The 23,455-nt window shown below is 38.4% G+C and overlaps 1 protein-coding gene across 18 annotated transcripts in view; it reads right to left on the bottom strand.

The window, feature by feature from the left end:
- The window catches only part of STOX2 (storkhead box 2), a 142,720-nt gene that overhangs the window by 11,413 nt on the left and 107,852 nt on the right, over window positions 1–23,455 (bottom strand). For 11 of the 18 annotated variants that reach the window (XM_057370179.1, XM_057370181.1, XM_057370197.1 and 8 more), the window contains one exon: window positions 6,556–6,708. In XM_057370179.1, coding sequence (XP_057226162.1) covers window positions 6,556–6,708 — 153 coding nt within the window. Of the gene's footprint in view, window positions 1–6,555; window positions 6,709–13,010; window positions 13,145–23,455 lie in introns of all 18 variants that reach the window. The other 7 variants (XM_057370191.1, XM_057370186.1, XM_057370188.1 and 4 more) reach the window with 1 other exon arrangement.

The raw sequence follows: 23,455 nt of genomic DNA, 5'->3' as shown, positions 1-23,455 counted from the left end.
TTGTCACATATGAAGCAGTAGTTATTGTTACTTTGGATACCTAAGCTGCTTTTTCCACAGAATACTACACAGAAAAAAAGCAGTTCCTCAAACTGTCCCTTTATCACAAACCTGATTTAAGTGATTTGCTCTCCCATTAAAATGTTTCGACTACATCAGCTGCTCCAAAACAGAGACACCTTAAATGATACAGTTCACCTTACCCAGAAAGACTTTTCCATTATGCTGGAAGTTACAGATTTAGCTCCCAAAATTGTCTTTCATGTGAGATGTGAGGGACACTACGTAAGTGCATGTATTGCATACTGGGAGAAGGACCAGTATGACTATCCTGAATCAATGGCATATGGTAGACTTGGCATTGCGAGCCAGGTCCTTCCTACTACCACTTCACCTGCTGGGTTCAGTGGTGCTGACCAAGTCTTCGATATTTTATTAGAAGAAACACTATGCTGCATGTTGTGTATAGGAGTAAGTTCCATCTAGATCTAAGGAAACAAGAACTTTAGTTCACAGACTAGTTTAAAAATATCCATATAAGTTGAATAAAAAATAAAAATACTTCCAGGTTATCAGTAGAAAAAGCTATTTTCAATCAACACATTTTGTTTAACTAACATGTCTTTTATCCTGAGTACTAGCCTGATTTACATTTTTAGAACTACAGACCTTTTTTCCAAAGGATTGGATAGTCTATTTTAAACTAAAAAAGTTAGTATTATTTATTCTGGGTCTTAGTTTTCTCTTAAGCAAAAGTAACGTAGAAAAAATAAGAATCAGAAAGCAACTTATGTTGGAAGGGAACTTATGAATTCATCTGGTCAGCACCCCASCTCAAATTCTGGCCAATTTAGATCAGGTTGGTCAGGACCTTGTCAAGTCAAACTCTGCCTTCAAGAACAGAATTTCAATGCATGCAGAAACATTTCAGTGAAGTGTATGTTTTTTACAAAAACACTTAGTGGAGAAATCTYAGCCAGGGGTACCTGCCACAAACACAGTTTCTCCAGTAGTACATAGAGTCTGGTCACCAATTCTTCTCCAACATGTCAAAGGCTGGAGCCTGCAAGCTCACTGATCTCCTTGTGACAGCAATACTGATTAAAAGATCAGTGACAAAAATTAAGATAAATTGTACTAATTCCTTAACTTATCCTCTTTCTTGCAACTGGGTTGCAGGCAACATAGTAAATATTCTTATGTCTGACTTCAAGTGTTGTTTGAACTTAGTTACTTGACCATACTACTTACACCCTTAAGTCTTRAAATGGAAACAACAAAGGGTTAGGAACAACTGAAAGCAGTTACAACACAGAAGGCACCAGGGAGAAGTACACAGGGACATGTGCTGGTTTTGGCTGGGGTAGAGTTATTATATTTCATGCATGGTCCACAGAGCTGGAAATATTGGGGCTGCTTTGGACACAGAAAGTGAGAGGTGAAGATGGGTTATAATTTGAAAGCATAAATGAAAATGAAAATTGTAAAAATATGGAGAATCAGGAGCTTGCATTTTCTCCTCTTTTCATGCAGGTGTTCTGTAAATAATCTGAGAGAGAGTAACAAAGACACCCAGAAACTCTGGATGAGCTAACATGCCAGAAATAAAAAAAGGTGGGAAAGGCTGAAATCCAGAGAGAGCTGGGAAAAAAAGGAACACTCCTCCCTAGCCCAGAATACCAAATCTCTCCTGACTGAAGTAAACAATATGGCAAGCTTCCCCTGGATTGTGAGGCAGTGGCAACTGGGCAGCAGACTGTCTTCTACATGAGCTTCTGATAGCACACAGGAACATGAACAGTGATTTCAATCTCCATAACAACCAGTCATCATCTAACTCCTCATTCCGGCAGCAGMGCTGCTATGTCTGCTTGGGCAATGCCATCATTATGTCTTGCATTATGACAATACGTGGATGACYGCAAAACTCATTTATTTCTCTATCCTGTGCTGAAAATGCACTGCAGGGTCCAACCATGGTCCAACTCAGGTGCACCTGCTCTGCAGCGGCCAACCTCTCTTCCTTCCTTTGCATAAAAATGCTGTTCAATACATTGCACTTTTCAGAAGCTTACAAGTAATACTTCAACATGTACTTACCMTTGTGAGAACTTGGTTCTTCATCCTTATATTTTACTTAAAAGACTTTTCTTAAAATACTGTTTCAAAAACATCACAACAAAAATATAAGGCATAAAAGCATTTCTCCTGGGAGCTTACAGAAAAGTTACGGAAAGAGATTGAAATGGATGTACTCATGTTTTTCATCAATTCAGGCAAAAATGCACTGCAAATACATACTAAAAATAATAATGTGTATTTTTCACCCAGGAAACCATAAGGGCTACAATGTGTTGGGTGTCTCTAAACACTGGATGCACGCTAGTTACATTAACTGACTAACTCCTGTGAATGGAGAATGTGGAGATAAACACCAAAGAAACAAAATTAGCATGCCTGGCAGTCAACGATGCTGTAAAGTTAATTGTGTCAGTCTTTTCCCTGGAGTTGCAGACTAYCACTTCTATCAATCCCAGCATATAGTCCATGCTGTGGTTCACTATGCCAGCAGAGATGACAGCAGATGGGAGATCCTGGAAGCTCAGCATTGTCAGCTAGCAGTAGCTATGGGTTTTATTCCAAGCTCTTTTAGGTACTTACAAAAGCAGAAACACACCCAAACTCAGCTTATACTTTCCTGCATGGCAGACAGCAGCAGTGACATTAAAAAAGGAACAATGGGATCCAGAATAAATATAGATTTCTTGGCTTTCTTAAGACTTTTCTCTTTACAGCAACCTGCCTAGGTAATGTCTATACACAACCTATCCCACCTGCATTCAGAAGTCTCTTTTTGGTCTCCCTTCTTCCATTAAACAGAAACAAGGGGCAAAAACGCAGCAGCTTAGAGACTCCAGCACATAAAATATTGCATGACAGCAGTGGTGCTATTTAAGATTATGTAGTGGTTTAATAATTCAAAAGCAGAAACTGTCTGGACACTGAATCATCAGACATGTACATTTTCTGTATCTCAAGAGAGTCTACTATGCCATCCACTGAGCTTCCAGACAGAAGATTATGTCTTGTTTGCCGCTCACAAAGAACACTGACCTAGAGTGAACTCAGTTAATGTAAGACACTTCTTTTAAGTGCTACACATATATTTCATATATTTCATATATTTCATATATTTAAAGTGTGAAGTTATAAAGGTGATAGTCAGAGGAATTTGCCAGCTATCAGCAAACTGCTTGCTTCAAAAGCAACCTAGTCCAATACACAAGTATTTTCTACACTGAAATTTTGAATGTCTTAAGATTATTTAAATATGTATGTGGACAAAATTGGGGAGAAAAAAAAGGAGACATATATCCTTACTAAAGGAAGCACAGACTAAGGCTTGATGTTTTCTTCATCCAGGTTCATACAGATAAGAGGGTCTGGTTGCCAAACACAGAACAGGGGTTACATTCTTAGCTCCTTATACTGGATTTCAAAGATTTACATTTAATGTATGGGAYTTAAACCACAGTCAATAATTTACAAAGTAGAGCAGTACAAACATCTCATTGTTTAATTCTAAGTTAGAACAATGGAAGCACATACAGGAGCAGCCCTTTTGCCTTTTTAAAAACCCAACAAATAACAAAAACCACAAAAAAGATGTGCATTATCATTACAAACTTTTTGAATAAAATAAATTCATGAAAAATACATCTAAAGTAGTACTTAAATGGTGTTAAATCTGCTAAAATGATTTTCTCCTGAGCTGATGCTACGGCTTAACAAGGGATAAAAGAAATACTCTGATTGGCTCATGAAATACTAGTTAAAGATGTGGAGTGGTTGCTATGTGATGTTATAAATAATTAGCATACCTTATTTCAGATAGAGCCATGGCCCAGATTTATGCCTGCACAATGGCTCAGCAAACTAGAAGGCTAGACTGCAACTATAAGACCCTGAATTGAGGAAAAGGTTTATCATTCCTAGACACTTTTGAGAATAGCATCTGGGGTCTTAGGAAATTTATCCACACAATGAAACGCAGTGAAGCATCTGTTCATTAAAACACAAACAACACAGGCAGAGAAGTGCTGCAACAGGAAGAGATACAGAGAGGTTATGTGATAATAACATCTACAGTGTTAATGCTCTTTCTTCTCTCCCTCAGAGCACCAGAACCCAGTTAGGAAAAATAAACTATCAGAATATGAGAGGACATCAGATATTTTACAATAGYCACAAAAAATATAAGGACGGGCCCAAAAAGCTACAGCCAATTTATTAGAGAGATTTGGGCAGAAAAGCAAAAAGTGTCACTGAGCACAAGAATTTCTATTTATTGGAAAAGTAAAGGATTTTTGATAATCCTCATACGCTGAGAGAACATGTATGCTCACAATGTTAAACATGGCTGGGAGCGAAAGGCACTTCCCTAGTGAAGGGGAAAAATTGGCCAACAAAGGGTGGATTTCTTTTCTTCAAATAACTTTCTCTACATTTTGGGAAGTGAGGCTCTCCTTTTTTTTTAAATCTCAGACTTGAGAAATTCACATGTTAATGGCTAGTGGGGAAAAAAAAAAGAAGCAAGAGACTATGTGCTAACTTGCCTCAGGCTTTGTCTGAGCAATGTCTACAAAATAATCCAGCCAGTTGAATTATTTTTCATGTTTGGTTCTGTCTAACAAGAATAGCACAACGCACCAAGTGAACTGATAATCATGCTCCCACGAAACTCAAGGGATATCACAAATAAATTATCATTTCCACCACATAACAATGTTTATATAAAAACATTGATAGAATAATTGAAAAAATACTTGCAATCTATGGAATTCTTCTAGTACCTAGCATGCATGGAAAAGATAACTTRGAAAAAAAATCATCAAAATGAATTAAAATAATTACAGTTGTGAACTTTGCCTTCTTACCCTTACAATTTTTACCACTGTTTTCAAAATCATCCAAGCATTCTGAAAAACCCTGATAAACAAAAATACAAATAGGAAGAGAAAGCCAGTATTTACAAAATACGCTTGCAGTATTTTTTTCAAAGTGCAATTATTAAAAGTCAGACAAAATTGTTTATTTCAAATACAGCTCTCAATTGAAAATTATATTTTAAATTCTCAGAGCTTAGTACCAGTTATAGCAAAAGACATGTAAATTTCAAGGCTTTAAGTAACTCTTGATCTGAAATGTAAGCAAAAAAATCCCAGACATCAAAACACGGCTATGGTTAGGCTGTCTAGATGAGACAGATGCATCAGTAGTTTTCCTACTGAAGCATTTTTAATTAGCTGCTTTTTACAGCCATAAAATAGGTACAATGGAGAAGTTTCTCAGCAATACTTTAGGGAATTTAAACTCAGACAAAGAATAGGTAAACACCTTGCCCAGGATCATTTAAAGCACAAATGGAAAAGTTTTGCTCTCTTGAGCAGTAAACCTCTGCCCAAGCTTTGTGCCACAATGTAAAATGTCTCTCCAAAATGAATTTTGCATGATTCACCCACTCCAGATACAGGCAGCCAGTACAGAAGCTGCAAATTCAAGAGCACGTTCTTGTTATAGGATCCCTTTTTTTGATGTTACATATCTTTAATCAAGACATTTTATATTAACCATCTGAGAAATATTACCAAATGCTGACAAGAATATCTTCTGAACCAGCATTTGTGAATATAGCAAGTGTATCTACAGCTCTCCAAAACTTTCAGTTTAGTCACGGAGAGAGTTGTCGTTGTTTTTCAGGCACGGGCAGTACAGAAGCAAAAGACAGAACTGTGCCCAAGAAGGATCTGACAGGTCCAGGAAAGCAGGCTGACAGTGCTTTCACTTTAAATACAACCTCCCCCTAAAGCAGGCACGTAATTTTCACTGGACTCTACTACTTGCATCAGGCCATCACACATCAGAGAGCCTGTCCTCTGTAAAGGAAGATGTTCAGTGTGTGGGAAACCAGGTCTTCAAGATGGAGGTTTCTACAGAGACCTTCATGAGGTTACCTCTTTGAAGATTGATTGGACAATGACACTTGAACTTGTTGAATGATGTCAACAGAACTCTTACAAGCTAGCTACAACTGGCTTRAAAATCACAAGGTGAAATGAGTTTGCTCTGGACACGCACATCATGCTTTGCTCTCCATACCTGCTAAAGAAGCCCTGCACTCCTTTGGCTACGACAATAAAGAGGGTTATTTTGCACGAAAAATCACAAACAAACTTATTCTGATACCATATTAAAAAAAAAACCCAAGCCAATAGTTTCTTGTTTAGTATTCAAAGTAATTTTTATTACTTACATAAAATAAGGAATTAGCCCTGAAAAATGTATTTCACATTATTCCTTATCCAAGAGAACTCCATTCTCCATGTTTAAGAATAAAGAAAATGTGCCAAGCTCAAACCCTAATGCCTCCTTTTACTTTTGGTTAGAATGTCAGGATTAGTCAATATTACCATACAGAAAGTACTGAGAATTCTTCAACTGCCCTTTCAAAGACATGTGTTCATCTGACTGATGATTTATTAATGACTGGGTTACCTGGGAAGCAGGTGGTTAGGTGCTCCATTAGTGCTTCTTGAGTGACTTGTTTTCGGGCAGAGTTCATTGCTGAGATGGCCAGGCAAAGGATTTCCCCAAGTGGAATAAACTGTGATTGAGTGATGGGAGACATGCTGATGGGTGATACATCACCTGTAAGAAGACAACAGATGTGCAATGAAGTGTTCTGTTTAAAAATCTGCTCACAGAACAAGGATGTAGAGATACAGCTTGGGAAAATATTTTAAAGCTCTCTTTTTCTGGAGCTCTCCCCAGTCTCTGAACTGGGGATAAAATGGAAGACCATTTAACAGCTTCTTTCCAAACTTAAGAGACGGACAACTTTGGAAAACGGGAGATATAGACTATGTTGACATAGTTTCTTAAAGAGTACAACAGACAGACACAGAAAAATGCCAATAAATGCACACTCATGGCTGCAAAACCTAATGCTTAACATCCTACTAGGAAACTGCGCAAAAAAAACAGTTGCATATATTTCTCTGGACATGAAAGGGGAGATTTTGCTCCCCTTACAAAGGATGGATCACCCACCATGCATTTGATATAGTATTTTTTATTAATAGTAACGAAGACCATAAAAAATTGTGACGTTAATGAACAACATTTTCACTCAGCTGATAAAGCACAGAGTACTCTTTAGAGGCCCAAAAGTATCAAAATACTTGAGACTGATACCTTGAATAAACCTCTACTGGGTCTACAAGTCAAATGTCTTTGTAAGAATGATGTTTTTTTTAGAAGAGAAGTTTCAATGGTTTCAGGATGGCCTGGAAATTAAATTTGTTGCAGCTTTTCTCCTGTTGTCTTTACAAAGAATTAATTAACCTACAGTTAAAAAAATAATTGAAATATTTAAAAGTTATAGGAGAAATTACAGTTTGATAATACTAGCATCCCTACACATATACAAGTGCACTTTAATGTATTTTATCTAAGTACATAAATCTTTGATTCTGCTCTCTAACTCCTCCTGAAGTGGTAACAGCTCCCCAGTGATCTCAAAAGACAGGAAAGTAACAGGGTAAAAGACATTCCTTCCCAGTGAAAAAGGAATAATAAAGAGTAACAGACAGACCAAAGGGTGTTTGACTACAAATCCTATTTTGGCCACAGAACAGTCAATAGTCAGGGATAAAGTTTAACCTAAATTGCTTTGAAATTTCAGGAAAATTACCTAATATATTTTTGCTGTCACACAGCAACACCATGTGATCAAATTATTAATCAAATACAGAAATTAATTCAAATTAAAATTTTCATTCTCAATTTAGAAGATCTAATATTTGCCCTCTTAATTCTATATTCCTATTGTGTCTACTAAACAAGAGCCGCAGCTTCTAAAATTGATTACCAAAATGCATTTACTCTTGCATTATACTSAGCATTTTGGGGGAAAAAATATTGGTGGGAGTAGTAAACTGCATAGCTGTCTCAGTGAGACTTATGAGCAACAGTTTTCAATCACAAGCTCTACAATCTGTTGCACACCAGTGATACACATTACCTACGACACAAGAAWGATTTAAAACAACACATTTGTGCTATGCTATCTCTTGATTGCTTTTGCTTTATCAGGCCTGACCAGATCAATGCTGCATTCCCTTCCCAGCACAGGAGCATTCCTCCAGCTCGCAACACAGTGAAGCCCAAGATCCTCCTCATTCTAATCTGACTGCAGAATTATGACCTTAAAATACAARCTTCTCTGGACATTTTTTATTCAATTACACCTAAAAGTTTCTGCCACATGCATTACAATGGCAAAGAAGGTGACACACATCTTACAGGGAAATATGAGAGACTGTCTGATACACTTCCATATGACGGGTACAAACACCATTTGTTCCCTCATCATTTGAGAATGGATAAAGTATATCACAATTATGTTTCTGTTTACTAATAATTACATCTGCTGTCAGTTTACACTTGTTCTCAGACAAATCTTCGTAATCATCCAGACACATAAATTTACCAACTTTGATCACCAGTCACCATGCACTTTGTATAGGGGATCAGTTCCTTTAATGATTAGTTTCATGTCTAAGAAGCACCAAAATTACAGCAAGAATTATGCAGATTTAGCTAAGCAATGTAAGAAACTACTGTCTTCAACACAAAGATTATGTGTCATGGGTATCCTTGTGAGAACTACTAAACTGAGTTCACTGCAATGTCAGACAGATTGGCATATATTGGCCACAGCAGAGGTTTAATCTTATCAGATTCACTGGGCACTGAAATGCGATCTCTGGTGTCCTGGTTTTGCATGGAATAGAGTAGCTTTAAGGGCATCCAGGTACAGGGCAGCAACTCCTTAATTGTTTCATCTATACCATCAAAAACATGGCAATTTCTTAAACCTAAGCAGCCTGGGGGAATTATCCCTATGCCTGCTCCCAGCCATGCACTCTCACAGCCATGTACATAGTGCCAGGATGGGAGAGTGAGAACAAGACCTCTTTCTTTCTTTTGCATTGGAATGATCCATTCACAGCTAAGCAGAGCTACACTTTAAATGTAAAGAATAGGTCTTAATACCAAAATCAACTCCCTGAAGTGGGAAAGGGACTCAKGGACTTTTATACATAGAGCTTTGCTCTGCAGCCTTGTAGGTGCCCCAGAAGGATGCTTGGACAAAAACTCAGAAACTAATTGCTCTGCTCACTCCCAGGAGCAGCCCATCCCCCTCCCCTGACTGCGATGAACCTGCAGAGATTCATCTCAGAGATCACTTCCAGGAGGGACTTGTTAACTTAAAACTGGTTAAGTACAAGCTAAGAAATAATAAAAATTGCCTGATTTTTGTAACTTTGCACAATTCTTCCTTTCAAAGTAGGCCTTCAGCATGGAATGCTTTCTAGGTTAGTGAGCAGAAAATATWCAGTCTGCACTGCATTTGACCCCTTGTCAGCTGGACTCTTGTCACCACAAACAAGCCAGGAATTTCCACTGAAATACTACTACACTTCACATAACTCATCAACATGAAACATTCAGTACTGGTTCCTTAATATTAACACAATTTCTAGCAGTTAGTATACCAGGGTAACACACATCCTGCTTGCAAATATTTGGGAGCTTAACAACCATTTAATTAACGACAAAGGTAACTGTAAATGTCCATAAAATCATAATTTAAATGGCTTTCAATGAAATAGAAATGTTCAACAAATATTCATTTACGTGAGGGCCTTTCTGGTTTGTAAGGAAATATTGCAAGTTAAGCTTTACTCTTTTCCACTGAGTGCTTTTCATGACGAGGAAACTGTCGTTTCACCTCGGTTGTGATAAAATGATCTCCAGAGTTTGTTGTTCATAGCTGTCTGCCGCAGACAGTCACTAGCTCTCATTTAAAAAGCCTACCACACATTTTGAGCATACCTAATGATAGAAAGCCAAAATCCCCTCACTCAGGGAAGCTCTAATTTGTCAGATTTTATCTTGACTATCCTGTGGCTCTGGGAAATTACACACACTCTGTGGTTATAGTTAAGTCAATGAACTTCTTTGATGCACAATAACAGAAAGTATCTTGTGTCTACAAGATAATATAATACATTAACATCAATTACAGACAAATACTGTTTAGCCTGTTGAACAGAAGGTTTACTACAACTTCTTCAGGAAAGATCTGCTTTAAAAAAAAAGCAAACATGTTTTTCCTAATTTTTTTGAAGACCACATCACTTACATAAAACATCTAGCATATGGCTCCTGYTAGCTCTGACTGATGCTTGTCTCAAGCAGCTTTCTTCTGAAATCAAATTACTAGCCTCAACTTTCATATGTTTGTGTTCCCAATTAAATGAAAACTGGAGCTCAGAGAGCAGTTTTCACCAGCTAACTGCATGCTTTGTTTAAATATGAGACATATGCACACATACAGTTTTAGCTCTGTTTCTGCAATGTCTTTCCAAACTTCTAAATAATTTTTTAAAAAAAGTTTTCTAAACTTGTTGAATTAAGTGCACTCAATTTCCAAGAATGTCTAAGCACATAAAAAACAGTGAATGGGAATGGTATTCATTTATGCCTTGGGGATTTGTATTGCTAGCCTGGGGGAAAGAATTATATTTATTACTTAGAACAAAAGATTATCTAGCACATAAAATAAACACTTAGCTCCAACGTAACACTWTTCTTCAGTGGTTTTCAAAAACTTCTGAAAAACTGGGAACCATAACTGTCCTTATCATACAGATGAGAAAGTGATTCCTAACATAGCTGGGAATGAGAATTTCCACATGCTGAACCCACACAAGCCAGAACTTTCCCTGTGTCAGTGTMTTTAGTGTGTCTGTTCTTTGAAAGTCTGGATAATATCATCTTGGGAGAAAATGAGGCAGACTACATTCTGTGCCATGTATCAGCAATTAAAGTATCAACTACATACTGATTACAGAATTTTTATTAGTGATTCTACTGCTGGAAAGAAGTGACCTGGAAGTCAAACTCTTTGTTTCATGAACTTTGCATAAAGATTACTTGAAAAATCACCTCTTACAAATGGAACCAATTCAGTACAACCATTGTGAAGGAATTAAAGAAATTACAGTGCAAAATCACACTATATTAGAATTTAGACACCCTATTTCCCTGAAATATGGAGGAAACACTTTGATTTACTGTCTCCATCCTGTAAAGTACAGGAAGTCAAAACCCAGTTTCACTTCTTCAGACTCTCAACACCTTTTTAATCTTTTGTTTCTTACAGCTCAATACAAGCTCTAAACATAATTTTTAGTCTGGTTTCCACAAAAATGAGGCTTGCACAATCACAATCTGTGTGTTTGCATGTGTCAGGGAGATTGAGCCTCACTAGACAAGAGTGATTCTAAAATAAGTGTTTGCTGTATATTACATCTGTACAGAGCTTCAGGCATAGCCACCTACCACTAGGCAGGACAKAATCCAGTCAAAAAACACTTGTCAAGGGAAATCTGACTTCACAACTTTTGCTGCTTAAAGAACTACATTATTAATCAGGAAACATCAAGCCAGAGTACAGTAACTTCATGGTATCTCAGGATTATAGTGGTGGTTGCAACAGAAATCCCCTACACAAATTTTCTTGCCAACAGYCTGTTCTGATCAATACTTGCCTATGATTTCACCCTGGGAAGAATTACAGAAAGGTAATTTTCAGACAAAACTACTTGTAATGGGCTATAAGAGGGCCTAGAATATTATCATATGTTTTCAAGAATACTGTAAGCAAAATATCTCTTCTAGAAAAAGTACAATCGCAGATTCACTTAATGAAGGGACAGATGCTGAAGAAGTTACACGTCTGGCCTGGGTTGCAAAATTATTCCTTTTTGTCCCAAATCCCAACTTGACTGAATTCTGCTAATTAAAGAATACTTACATAGATGTCGCAAACAAAAACTGTTATGTGAATTCACAAGGACATATAATTGCCATTTGAAGTTAGACTTTTCCATTTGATTGAACAACAGGAGAGACAAAGAAGAACATGCAGATTTCTTTGGTACTATCCAGACTACTATGAAGTATCAGTCTCCACTAGCATGCTAACACATGAAAAGATCACATTTCACTGGCAAAATCTGAAATAAAGACAATTTGAAGAAATGTTGCTTGTGCTGYTTCTGGACATAGCTAAATCCTCCTTTTAAGCTACATTTCCTGGAGTATCTTATGAAAAAAAAGCTGCAGGTTGTGTTTACCAGATAGCTACACATATTAGAGGACTGATAACAATAATTAAAAAATACATTAAAGATTCACCCATTTATTCCTCTTTAAGAGCAGCTTAAACAAAGGCTCAACAAATGCAGTAACACATTCATTCACTAACCAGCAAGTTCCTTCTGCAAGTCTGAAATGCACATCCACCAAAATAAATAATGTTTCCAAGAATGTGACCACTCCATATCTAAACAGCTTGAAGAAAACAAGTCAAACGTAGTATAACCATATAACAAACGTGAACGAAGTTCTAGTTCTGTACTAGTTATTAACTTCAACTATGTTAATTGATCTTTTTAATCATTCAGACCCAGCTAAAATCATGATTTCCAGGTTCACCAAGTGGCACTAACTTTCAGAAACATGTGCAAAATTACCCAGTCAGCAGACTTGTCTTACATGCATTCATTCTGTGTATTTCCTTTTCTTTGTTCATGTCCTGTGGCCAGCTGCCTCCTGATCCAAAGTGATATCCCAGCACGTGTTACAACTATGAGCATAAAAAGTTTCTGCTGGAGCACGGAACTTTCCTAGAGGATTCAGTTGAGGAAATTACTGTAGCGTTGCTTATCCTGGGAAGGAGGAGGGCGGGATYGTGTTTTTTTAATATATTGTGTGCTTTAGAATGTGTTGCCCCAAACAGTAATTTTCAAATGCATTTTTAATAAATTTTCATGTCTATATTCCTGGCACACAATATGTTAAAAAAGGGGACTTACCTGAACCCCTATGGTCTGGTTCCATGCTCCAGTACAGTATCCAGAGAAGCTGTGATGTAACAACAATGTGCATATTGGGGCTTTATATCACTGTGGAAGCTGGCTGAATGCAGCATAGGTCAGTGCCACAGGACCTGAAAGAAGAAAAACAAAGCATGCTTTTAGGCATTAATATGCTGAACACCCACCTCTTACAGCAGGAAATAGGGGCATACTGAAGAAAAAAAATGCAGTTATCTCTGCAGGTCCACTGAAAGGAGCACTGTTTCACACAATTCTCACATAAGCATGAGAAATAAATGGTTAAGAAATTACAGAGGAGGTGGAGAGGAATCTAAAAGGGACTACAAATATAACTCCCACACAGTGTTTTGAAAACATCTCTCTCTTTGCCCTGTTTCCATGGAATGGCTGAAATCACGTTCTGACACCACCCCCTGTTCCGAAGGCACTCACAGTCTTTGCAAAGCACCTCTCCACTGCAGTGCCTCAGGATTCTGCAGTGTCACTCCTCTTCTCCCTGGCTCTCTGCAAAGTGAAGTCATAGGAATGGATCAGCCAACCTGACTTCTCACTACCCTGCCCAGAATCCTTTGTGAACTGAAATGAGTCATCGCTCTGAAAAAATCCACAGCGCAATGTTCCAGGTTTCTCCCTGTGTTTGCGCTGGCTTCTTTGTCTTTGAAATGAAGTGCCTATGCTTCTGGAACAGTGCCAAGCTGCATTGTACAGGATAAGAAGCCAGCCTTCTCATTAAGTGGACAAGAATGCATTATCTAAGACAAGTTAAAGCTTTAACCCTCTAGTCAAGATAAAAAAATCATCCCTAATGTATCTTCTTGATGTAATACACAATTCCCCCTATACAGGGAAACATAAATGCACAGACATGTGGGCATAGACACACAGAGCAGTATTTTCTTAAACTATTCACTATTTATCATGACACTTACCAGTTTTGGGTGTATTGATTAAAAAGAAAGATTTACTCTCCTTTGTCAGTCCTGAAGAATGCTGCAGATTTGAATGTAACAAGCAGCTCTGCTGTACACCAGATCAAAGTTCTGCTGCTGAAAACTGTTTATCAAAAAATTAGTAGCAGTGGACAAGTCCTTGTAAGCTTGTTTTTTATTATCTGATTCACCATTTGGACTAAAAACAAAGTGAGCCCTGAAACCATGCCAGACAGAAAATGTCAAAGTGATCCAAGTGCCGAGGGCCAGCGGAGCTGCTTCAGCTTCTGACAAAGAAGGTAATGCTAAGAACGAGGTCACTGTGTCAAGATCTCACTCCCAGTGCTAGGTTTTCCTTTGCTTGTTGAGGATGTGCTAAGCTAAAGCATCAGAAAAACACAGAAGAAATAGGAATAGTGTATGAGATGAGACACAGATGCTGCTACTTTGGAGGAATGTTTTTAGCTGTTTGGAGATTTTCTTTTAAAAGAAGGAAACATTTAAAATTGCCTTTACGGAAAAAGAACTACTAGTCATTATCTGATCATTAAAATGAGACCAATATGCAGAAATGGAGGTGCAAAAAGACTGCCACAAAACACTTCTTTAAAGGTTCCTACATTCTAAGCATTCTGAAATAGTTTGAAGCATAAAAGGCCCATAATCCACAAAATTGTGAAACACAGCATTTTAGGACTGACCTGTGCTATGCTGGGACAGGTAGTTCTTCTAGGTGCTCCCTTAAATGAACACACCAGGTGCTTAGGACTGAATGAAATACAAAAGTCACCACCTCCCTGTCCTGCAAGCCCCGGCCCTACAACAAGCCTGGCAGTGAAAAGTCCAACCAAGCCTAAAACAGGTCTGTGTGTTTCAAGATAACAAGTAAATAGCTGGGTTATAAAACTAGCAAACATCACTTCTGGTTACAGTCTGTGGTGGTTGTTATGCAGCAAAGCCATATAGYGGATTTACAAGTGTTAGTTAAACGGGGTGCTTTGCTACACTTGTAGTTACACAGCAGCCATGATCTTAACATTAAAAGCTGGGGGTTTTGTACACACACAGTCAACAATTCTGTGTTCCCTGAAATGCCTCCTTCAAGGAAATCTTCCTACAGCCTTACAGGAGTTTTGCCTTCCCTGGGGGCGGCAGGATCAGCCGCAACACCTCTAATGAATCCAATTTGGCATTTAAAAAGTTTGGGTCCYCTAGGACTCTCCTTCGGAAACTCTCTGCTAAGTACATACCCACTTTACAGCAACAAAAGCCATTCCAGGAAGAAAAATTTAAAAGTGAATTAGAACAAGCACTTACAGAAAGTAAAAACAACAGTTCTAATCTTCTTCCCCTTTACACCAGACAGCCTTCACGCAAATAAGTACCTAGATAGCTGAGCTTGTGCATGCAGCACARTTTTCACACACATGCACAAGTTCTTGCAGCAGTAGTCTTGCTACTAACACCAAAGTTAAAACACTGGCAGAAGAAAGCTAAAGGTAATAAAGCAGCCTGAATACCTTTCCTCTCTAACAAATTTCTCTAGCAGTTGAAACCATACTATATGCTCAGGACCAGCCCGACTATTCTGAACAGACTAAAACAACTGCAAGCTCTTTCAATGGGACAATTTCTCTTGTATGTGCGATGCCTATGGCTAACTGGAATGCAGCGACCACGCAAATGTGTCTAGGGTGCACACACATCTCATGTACATGCACCTAGGCACTTTACTCAAATTCATCAGCTTTCAGCACCATTACACACCCTTTAATCAGTATTAACAAGAGTGAGAAGTGCCTGATACCTCAGGCATGGCAGAGAGCAAAAATGAGAAACCAGAAGTAGGGAAAATATAAATAACAATGTTTAGAAGAGCTTAAGTTGATGGACAACCCAGTGCTGCCATCATCAGTGATGTTACAGTAGCATGGCTTCACAGGAGGAAGGCCTAGCCACATGCACTCCCCAATTAGGGCAGCTACTCTGTTCCTCCATCCTACATCTCCCACCGCAACATGACAGAAGTTGGTACTAAAACAAAAGCTGCCTTATTGACAGCGTACAGTACAAACACACCACATATACATCTCTCTGTATAACTCTATGCATGCATGTGCATCCAAATAGAACAGTATCAAATATAGTTTAGCCTGAGACCAATCTCCATCATACACTGAGGAAGCAGACAATGTAAAGATCCCATTTTCTTTCTTTGCACACACATTGTGTAGAACACAGACTCCTCTGTCAAACTCCACATCAGCTTGCATGTATACTTGAGGCCTCCTGAGTCAGAGCCTGGGATTCCCTTCCTTTGCCACAGCCTTTTCCCCATCACTAGAGGGAAACTCAAGAGGAAGAAAGGAATATGCTGAAATGGGGACACAGACATACCCCTGCATACATATGATAACACATCACAGAAAAAAAGAGGTTAAAAAAAATACGGTCAAAAGAGGCCAAGAAGGTTATCAAGAGTATAATTCAGTCTCACCTGTACCAGTTACAGTGGATTCCAGATTTCAGAGGCTAAAAACCATCCATCAGCGCTCAGCAATTGGAGTCTGTACCTGCAGAGACTATAGACTATAGGTAACTATAGTCATCTGCCAGAGAATCGCAAAATATTCTGAGCTAGAAAGGATTCACAAGAATCAATCATCAAGACCAACACTAACTAGTAAATAGCCCATACAGGCATGAAACCTGCAACCTTAGTGTTACTAGAACCATGCTCCAACCCACTGAGCTAACTTCAGTGTTGGTCATGATGATTACCTCTGCAAGAACCAACTTCACCAACAAGGAAGCACCCAAGACACTACACTAGGAACACAGCCCACAGACCCTCTGGCCCCAGAAGAAACCAGATTAAGGAACAATTACCAGAATAATTTACCAATTTACTTACATTTCTTTAGGAAACCTCTAATATTAGAAATTTTGCCATATTAGCGCTCTACTAACAACAACTTATTCACAGTATGCTGATAAGTTCCACTTGACTTACCTGAACAAATCTCCTGGTTCTTCAAGATATCACAAGTAATGCCCATCTGGTTTTGTGCTAATATTGTCTAGGAGTTTAAATACTCTTTTTTTTTTTTTCACTCCGGCTGCTTATACCCCAATATATTTGGAGAGAACACACCTCCCCTCCTTCAGATCTCACTCCATTGGCCTTTAAAAAAATCACATGCTTCTATTGTTCTTTTGAACATCTGTCCTTCCTGTCTCTAATCCTGTTAGAAGACTCCTCTATGTTTACTCTAACTTACATAACTTTCCTTTAAAAGCAACAACCAGAATTCTGCACCATATTCTAGTGTTCCAGTCAACCTCTCACCAGCATCACATACCAGGAAACTGCAATTTCCTTACTTTTAGTGGAAATACCATGCCTTATACCCTGGTTTTTTTTTTCCCCACAGCTGTATTGCATTGGTGGCTCACTGTCACCCTACAACTGAACAAGCAGTCCAGTTATCTTTTATGCTGACTGTAAGTGAGTTTGAAGCAAATATTCCTAGGTTTGACTCGCAAGACCACAATCTTTAACAGCTCACTCTGTAGATATGATTAAGGATCTTTGATTATTCCTCTCCGTTGTTACCCATTTTAAAGCATCTCCATTCACCACATTCTAAAAAAGAATCTCAAAACCTAAAATGAAAACCAAACAAAACTGTAAGTGTTACCAAATGCAGGACAGAATCATTACCCAATGCTAATACAACCACCCAGGAAACAGCATTAGAATGAGACCATCAAGTCTTAACAGGAGAACCAATGCAACCAACACAACTCCCTCCCTCAAAAGCCCAGTAGGTAAAACAAATGTCTTTTTAGAACTCAACTATTAGAAGAGGCTTCTTTAAATTATAGCTCATTGGAAAGTATGTGATATTTCAAACCACACGGAAGAATTATCTAACATATTTTGTCACTAGGACCACAAAATGAGAAGGGAGGAGGGTTTGGATTTGGGATTTTTTTCACAGGAATCTGCTACTATCAAATTAATTTGATTAATGTTAATACTATATTGTAATCAACCACACCAACACCCCACCCCCTCAAAAACAAAGCCTGCCTGTTCTCTGGCAGCAAATCCAAGGAAAGATAGAAGCATTTAAAAAATCTGACACTAGAGGAGATTTGGCAAGAGAGAAAAAGAAAATGACAAACAAAAGAAACAAAATCCAACAAACAACAATAAACCTGGATGTTTCCTTATAGGGTGATTTTAAAAACACAGAGAAAAACATTCCTTTTCAAACCCTGCTGAAAGCAAAAAACACGGCTGTTCAAAGTCTTAACCACATGTTCTTCACCACCCTCTTCAGTCTAGCCAGAACACATTTGCAGTGTGGCTGGAGATGCTGCAGCAAGCATTCAGCAAGAATCTAGCCAGCAGATAAAATTCTTGAAAGGTGAAGTGATAATTAGCAACACAACCCAAAGACATAGTACACTCTTTCTCATTTATATTGACAGCTGTAACAATTAAAAGATTTTGAGTCCAAAGACAGTACTGCAGTGGTTAGAGCTTTTCAAACGAATAATAGATGACTGGCAGATAACATCAGGTTAAAATAAGAACCTGCAACACTGAACACAAGTCCCATGGTACTGCAGCAGCCTTTTAACAGCCCAGTTTTTCCTGGCTAGGAGAGAACTGATGAAAAGGCTAGGCATGGAATCAATTAAATTAGGGCCAAAGTGGTTTTAAAAAGAAAAGGTTAGATGCTCCAAAGATTTAGCAGTTGAGAGTTTACTGGGTCATTTTTTTCCCTGTGGTAGAAAGCGGGAATTTTCAGTATGGCTAGAGTACCTTAAAGAAGATGTACTTCAAAGTGAAATTGAAATATTTTACACCCCAATACATGAAGACACTATACTAGCTATACTAGTATGTTCTGGCCCTATGCTCTACCTGCATGAGATAGATGCAACGACCCCTGCTTCCCACAATGATTCAAAATTCTTTCAAATCCTGTCCTTTGGTCTCACCTGTGAGGATGGGAACACAGGAAATGCCACGGCACAACAGTTCAGCAACTCACCATAATCTGCTGCCTCACTCATGCTGGTCAAGCATCTTAGAGGAAGCATTAGAAAACCAGCTGTACGTACAGCCTCTAGTATATACTGCACCTTTAAGGGAAATGTTCTCGTTCCAGAGAGAAACAGTTCTTTTGAAATCCTCAGGGACTGGCGTATTTTGCCTTTTTTCTCCAAGTCAGTTAGACTACCRGCAAATGCAGCAACCAAAACCTACCTCCCCAAATAAATGACAGTACCTTGAACCAGGGGTTCTTACAATTAACTCACTGGATTAAATATTTCCTCCAGTCCATTTCACATATTTTTTACTTTTGAAATTTACTGAGTACTTATTTACAGGAAGAAGTAAACTAAAATCTACAACAGATGTTTTACTACTGTTAAAACAGTAATACCTCTCTACATACTGCTGTCATTTTAAAGTAAAATTTCAGAAACCTGAAAATCGCCCTGTACATGAGCCATAAAACCAAACATGGTATCCAAAAGAATAATAAAATTATCAGTTTCACAGACAGACCTCTCTTGCATGACTTCTTGTGCATCTCCTCATTTACAGTTGTAAGTTTAGACTCATCTAACACATTCATCACTGACTCCAGCAACATACAGACCATGGTCCTAGAAAAGCACAAACTTAACAATTTAAGCACTATTTTGTCAGTGCTCACTGTGCTGATGTCACTACTCTGCAGAATTGCTCAGCTGTTTAACTCAGCTGTTGTTAGTCCCTTCTGAAATCTTCCTCAGCAGTCTTAATGAACCTGAACAACTGCAATCTGACAGACAGGGTTACCACTTCATTATCCATTCCATACTTCAGATTTTTAATGTAGCTATTAAGCACCAAATATTCGGTATTGATCCCTGCTGCACAAAATCCTGTTAACCATTTCCAGGGCCCAGAAAACGGCTGTCTTTTTTTTTTTTTTCTGCTCTGTATGCTAAACTGACCTTGACAAGACTTTTCTTTTGGACTTTCACCAAGCATTTATAAAGCACTAGAGCGTGGAAGAGTTCTTGTGCTTCCTGAGTGTCACTATGACCCAATTTTCAGAAAGATGAGAGCACGTAAAAATAGTTGTCGCTTTGCCCTCTTACTCAGTATAGAGAGACCTAACCTAGGATATCAAGGCTATATTCCTGAGATAATCTCAGAAGCTGATGATGATCTCAACCTTCATTAAACTAAAACAAAAGGCTGGCAAAAGGAGAATCAAGATAATTTCTTCAACAGAATTTCACAAGTAACCACCAGACACAGAGAGAAAAAAGTAATATATAAAAAAAATGTTGAGATCAAAGCATAGGGGATATACAAACCCAAACTCTGAATTACTACATTTTATGCTATAGCAAGACAGTTATTTTCTTAACACATATTAAAACAACAAAAGAAGTAATTCTTTATATCTTGTCACCATATTATAATTCCTTACCCTYGGCTGTAAGAAAAAAGGCCTTATAGTTACCATCATATTCTTTCAACAAGCAAGCTCCACAGGCAGTACTTGAACTCACCCAGCTCTTACAGACCTGAGAGCAACCTCCTACTTAGAAGGGTAAAAAATGTCTCAATCAGAACCAGAGGCAGACAGCTCTCTGCTTCAAAAGCATTTCTGATCATCAGTTAACACGGCATTCCACATGGTGAATGGGATGGTATATGCCCCTCTCATACCTGGCCACCCCTTTGTGAGGCTGGAACTGCTGCATAGACCAGCCCTCAAGGAACACCTACAGTGGTTGCAAGTAACCCTGAAAGCACCTTTTGAAACCCCTGCTGTTTGTTCTGCCTGACTAGCTACAARTTTTAGTCTTAAAGAGTTGATGTAGAGACTACCTAAAGAAAAAATGGCTACAAAGATCAAATTAGGAGCAGAAGAAGACAGGAGAGAAAACCAAGAAATATAAGAAAGAACACAGGAAAGGTTAAAAGGAAATGTGAGGAAAGAGCTGATTTTTGTTTGATTCCTAAAGCAGGCAATGCAATGTTTCAGATGTTACTTATGAGAGAAGACTTTTCAAAAGACTCCAAATGCTTAGCAGGGCTAAACGGAAGCAGAAATAATAACCAAATGGTAAGAAATAAAATTAGTACCTCCAGCTGTAGGAAGGCTGGGGAAAAGAGTAAGGGTCTACAGAATTTCTGGAATAAACCAAGTGGGAATGGCCTGTGTGTCAGTGAAGAAAGAAGTGAACAAAGGACAGTTGTTTTGTGACAGCTGATCTGCATGTGCTCTGCATCGCCTTAGTGCTTGCCTTTGTTTTGTTTTCTGGGCTGACCTTCACCCCTTGCCACACAAAAGGTTCAGTGAAAGCCTCCGTTCAAAGTCTCAATTAAAAGCCTGAAAGAACAAACGTATCTTGTGCTGCAGCCTCAAGCCTGAGCACTGGTGCCAATGACCCAGCAAAGGGAGCATCCCCAATAGAGCACCATGCTCCKGTCCAGGGTGCCTGCACGCTACTAAACCACCTTGGAATTAGCCCTCCTCCCTTCCCAGGGCCTGGAACAGGCAGAATAGCTAAAAAGAAACATTTAGCTTCATCTCCAAAGGGTTGCTTCTAAGCTTTYATGATGAAAGATCAAAGCTATGGGAAGGGTGGGGACTTACAGGACAGTAAAGAAAGTTGAGAGCAAATTAGTAGTGTGCGTACTAATAAGACACATATGCAACATCACTAAGGGAGCATGCTAATGATTTGGGCAGTTAGAATGAAAACATGTGAAAACAGTTAAGGATGTCATCACCAATACTGTCTTCAGAAGTGTTCTGCAGCTTTATGAGCAGCTCTTCAAAATACACATGCACATGCAGTTTCATACAAAGATGGTGTAATCCACGAGAACTTGAAAATGTGAGGCTACCCTATGGGCTTCCTGCATAAGCCAATGCATAACACATGTGAATTTTCGCTTTAAACTGTGGTGTTTCATTTCTGGTAGTACATTTAACTGAGTTATTCTAACATCGATTTGTTATGCAGCATCCAGTTTGGTACATGCATAGAACATAATCTGGAGAACATCTGTGTAACGGAGAAGATAGAAACTGACCTCAGGGCTTTGGTCTAAAAGACTAATTTATTCTCCGAATTGTCTTGGTGTAATTACACCTGTGTAAATACCCATTTATTCTGGAGTAAGAGTGTTTTCTTTAACCTGATTTAGCTTATACAGCTTCCAGAAGTTTTGTCAATGGGGTTGGTAGTACAAACATAATCCTGCTAAATTCCTCTGCATGACCTTTTGTATCATGCATAAAAAGGTGAAAGTTAAAAATGGAATAATCAATAGCAAAAATAAAATACTACTTTTGTTACAGGCAAACATATGTCTTCCCCTTGTTCAATCATATGCTCCCTAATGCATTCAAAAACTAAATGTTTAAACAAAGGAATATATGTGGAATATGGCACAAAAGCTCACACTCAAATGTAAAAAGAATCCATGCATGTAAGCTATCTGGACATACCTGAAAGTCTTGGACACATCTCCTTCAGCTTCAGTTTACAAACAAGAGCCTAAAAGTCTACTTTAGGGCATAAAAGTTTCAATGTGATTTACGTATCTTTTGCCTTATTCCTGACAAACATTTATCAACGGAAGTTGTGATTTAATTAGTGTTACCAAGAAAAGTTTGGGGCTTTCAAAGTTGTATTCTTACGAGGTACAGAGCAAGAAGTTCTTGGGTTTCAGAGAATGTAATTCTGGTATTCTTCATGAGATATTTGCAGAAGATGCAAAAGCTTAGTGTGACATTTTTCTCCCTGATAACATAGCTTCTTTCAAGGGCAGAAATTACCTTGTAAAACATAATCACCACATATTTTCACCTCACATACAACTTCTGATTGTCTCATTTATCATCTAGGTAGACAGGCATTGTGCAAATCTGTATGCCAGCTACTGCTCCTTTGGGAGCACTTGCAGGATACCAAAAGGATATAAACTTCCCRCCAGGCCTCCAGAGTGGGTCATCTTTAACTATGGCTTCCACCAACAGAGAAATCACAGTGTTGGCTTTCTGATATGACAGCATTCTCTGCAGCAACAGCCTATGAGGTCGCAAATAAAGGATCATCACTTTGCTGCAGGATTAAGGGAGCTAAGAAGCTGTCCTGTTGGAAAACGGGTTTTACTCCAAATAATGGGCATTAGGAGAATGCTGAAAATAGATGGGTTGTAAATTGTCTTTGTCTGTCATGCACCGTTTTTTTGATAATACCTAGTAAAATAAGGTATTGYTTTCATTAACAGCTCCTAAGTAATAGAATGAACTGCAGGCTATCACCTGAGCTATTACATGGGAAATGAATTCTAAAACAACTTTCATATCGGGGAGTCTTCAGTCATTTGATTTTGCAAGTGTAGACATCAGTCAGACCACTCTCCTCAAATGGTCTGATGAATTAGTTTAT

This window comes from Malurus melanocephalus, unplaced genomic scaffold (genome assembly GCF_030028575.1).
Source record: "Malurus melanocephalus ecotype Western Australia unplaced genomic scaffold, MMel_1.1 scaffold_121, whole genome shotgun sequence".
NCBI classification, from domain to species: domain Eukaryota; kingdom Metazoa; phylum Chordata; class Aves; order Passeriformes; family Maluridae; genus Malurus; species Malurus melanocephalus.
Note: the sequence above shows the minus strand (reverse complement) of the source record. Positions and strands in the feature narration are given on the sequence as shown.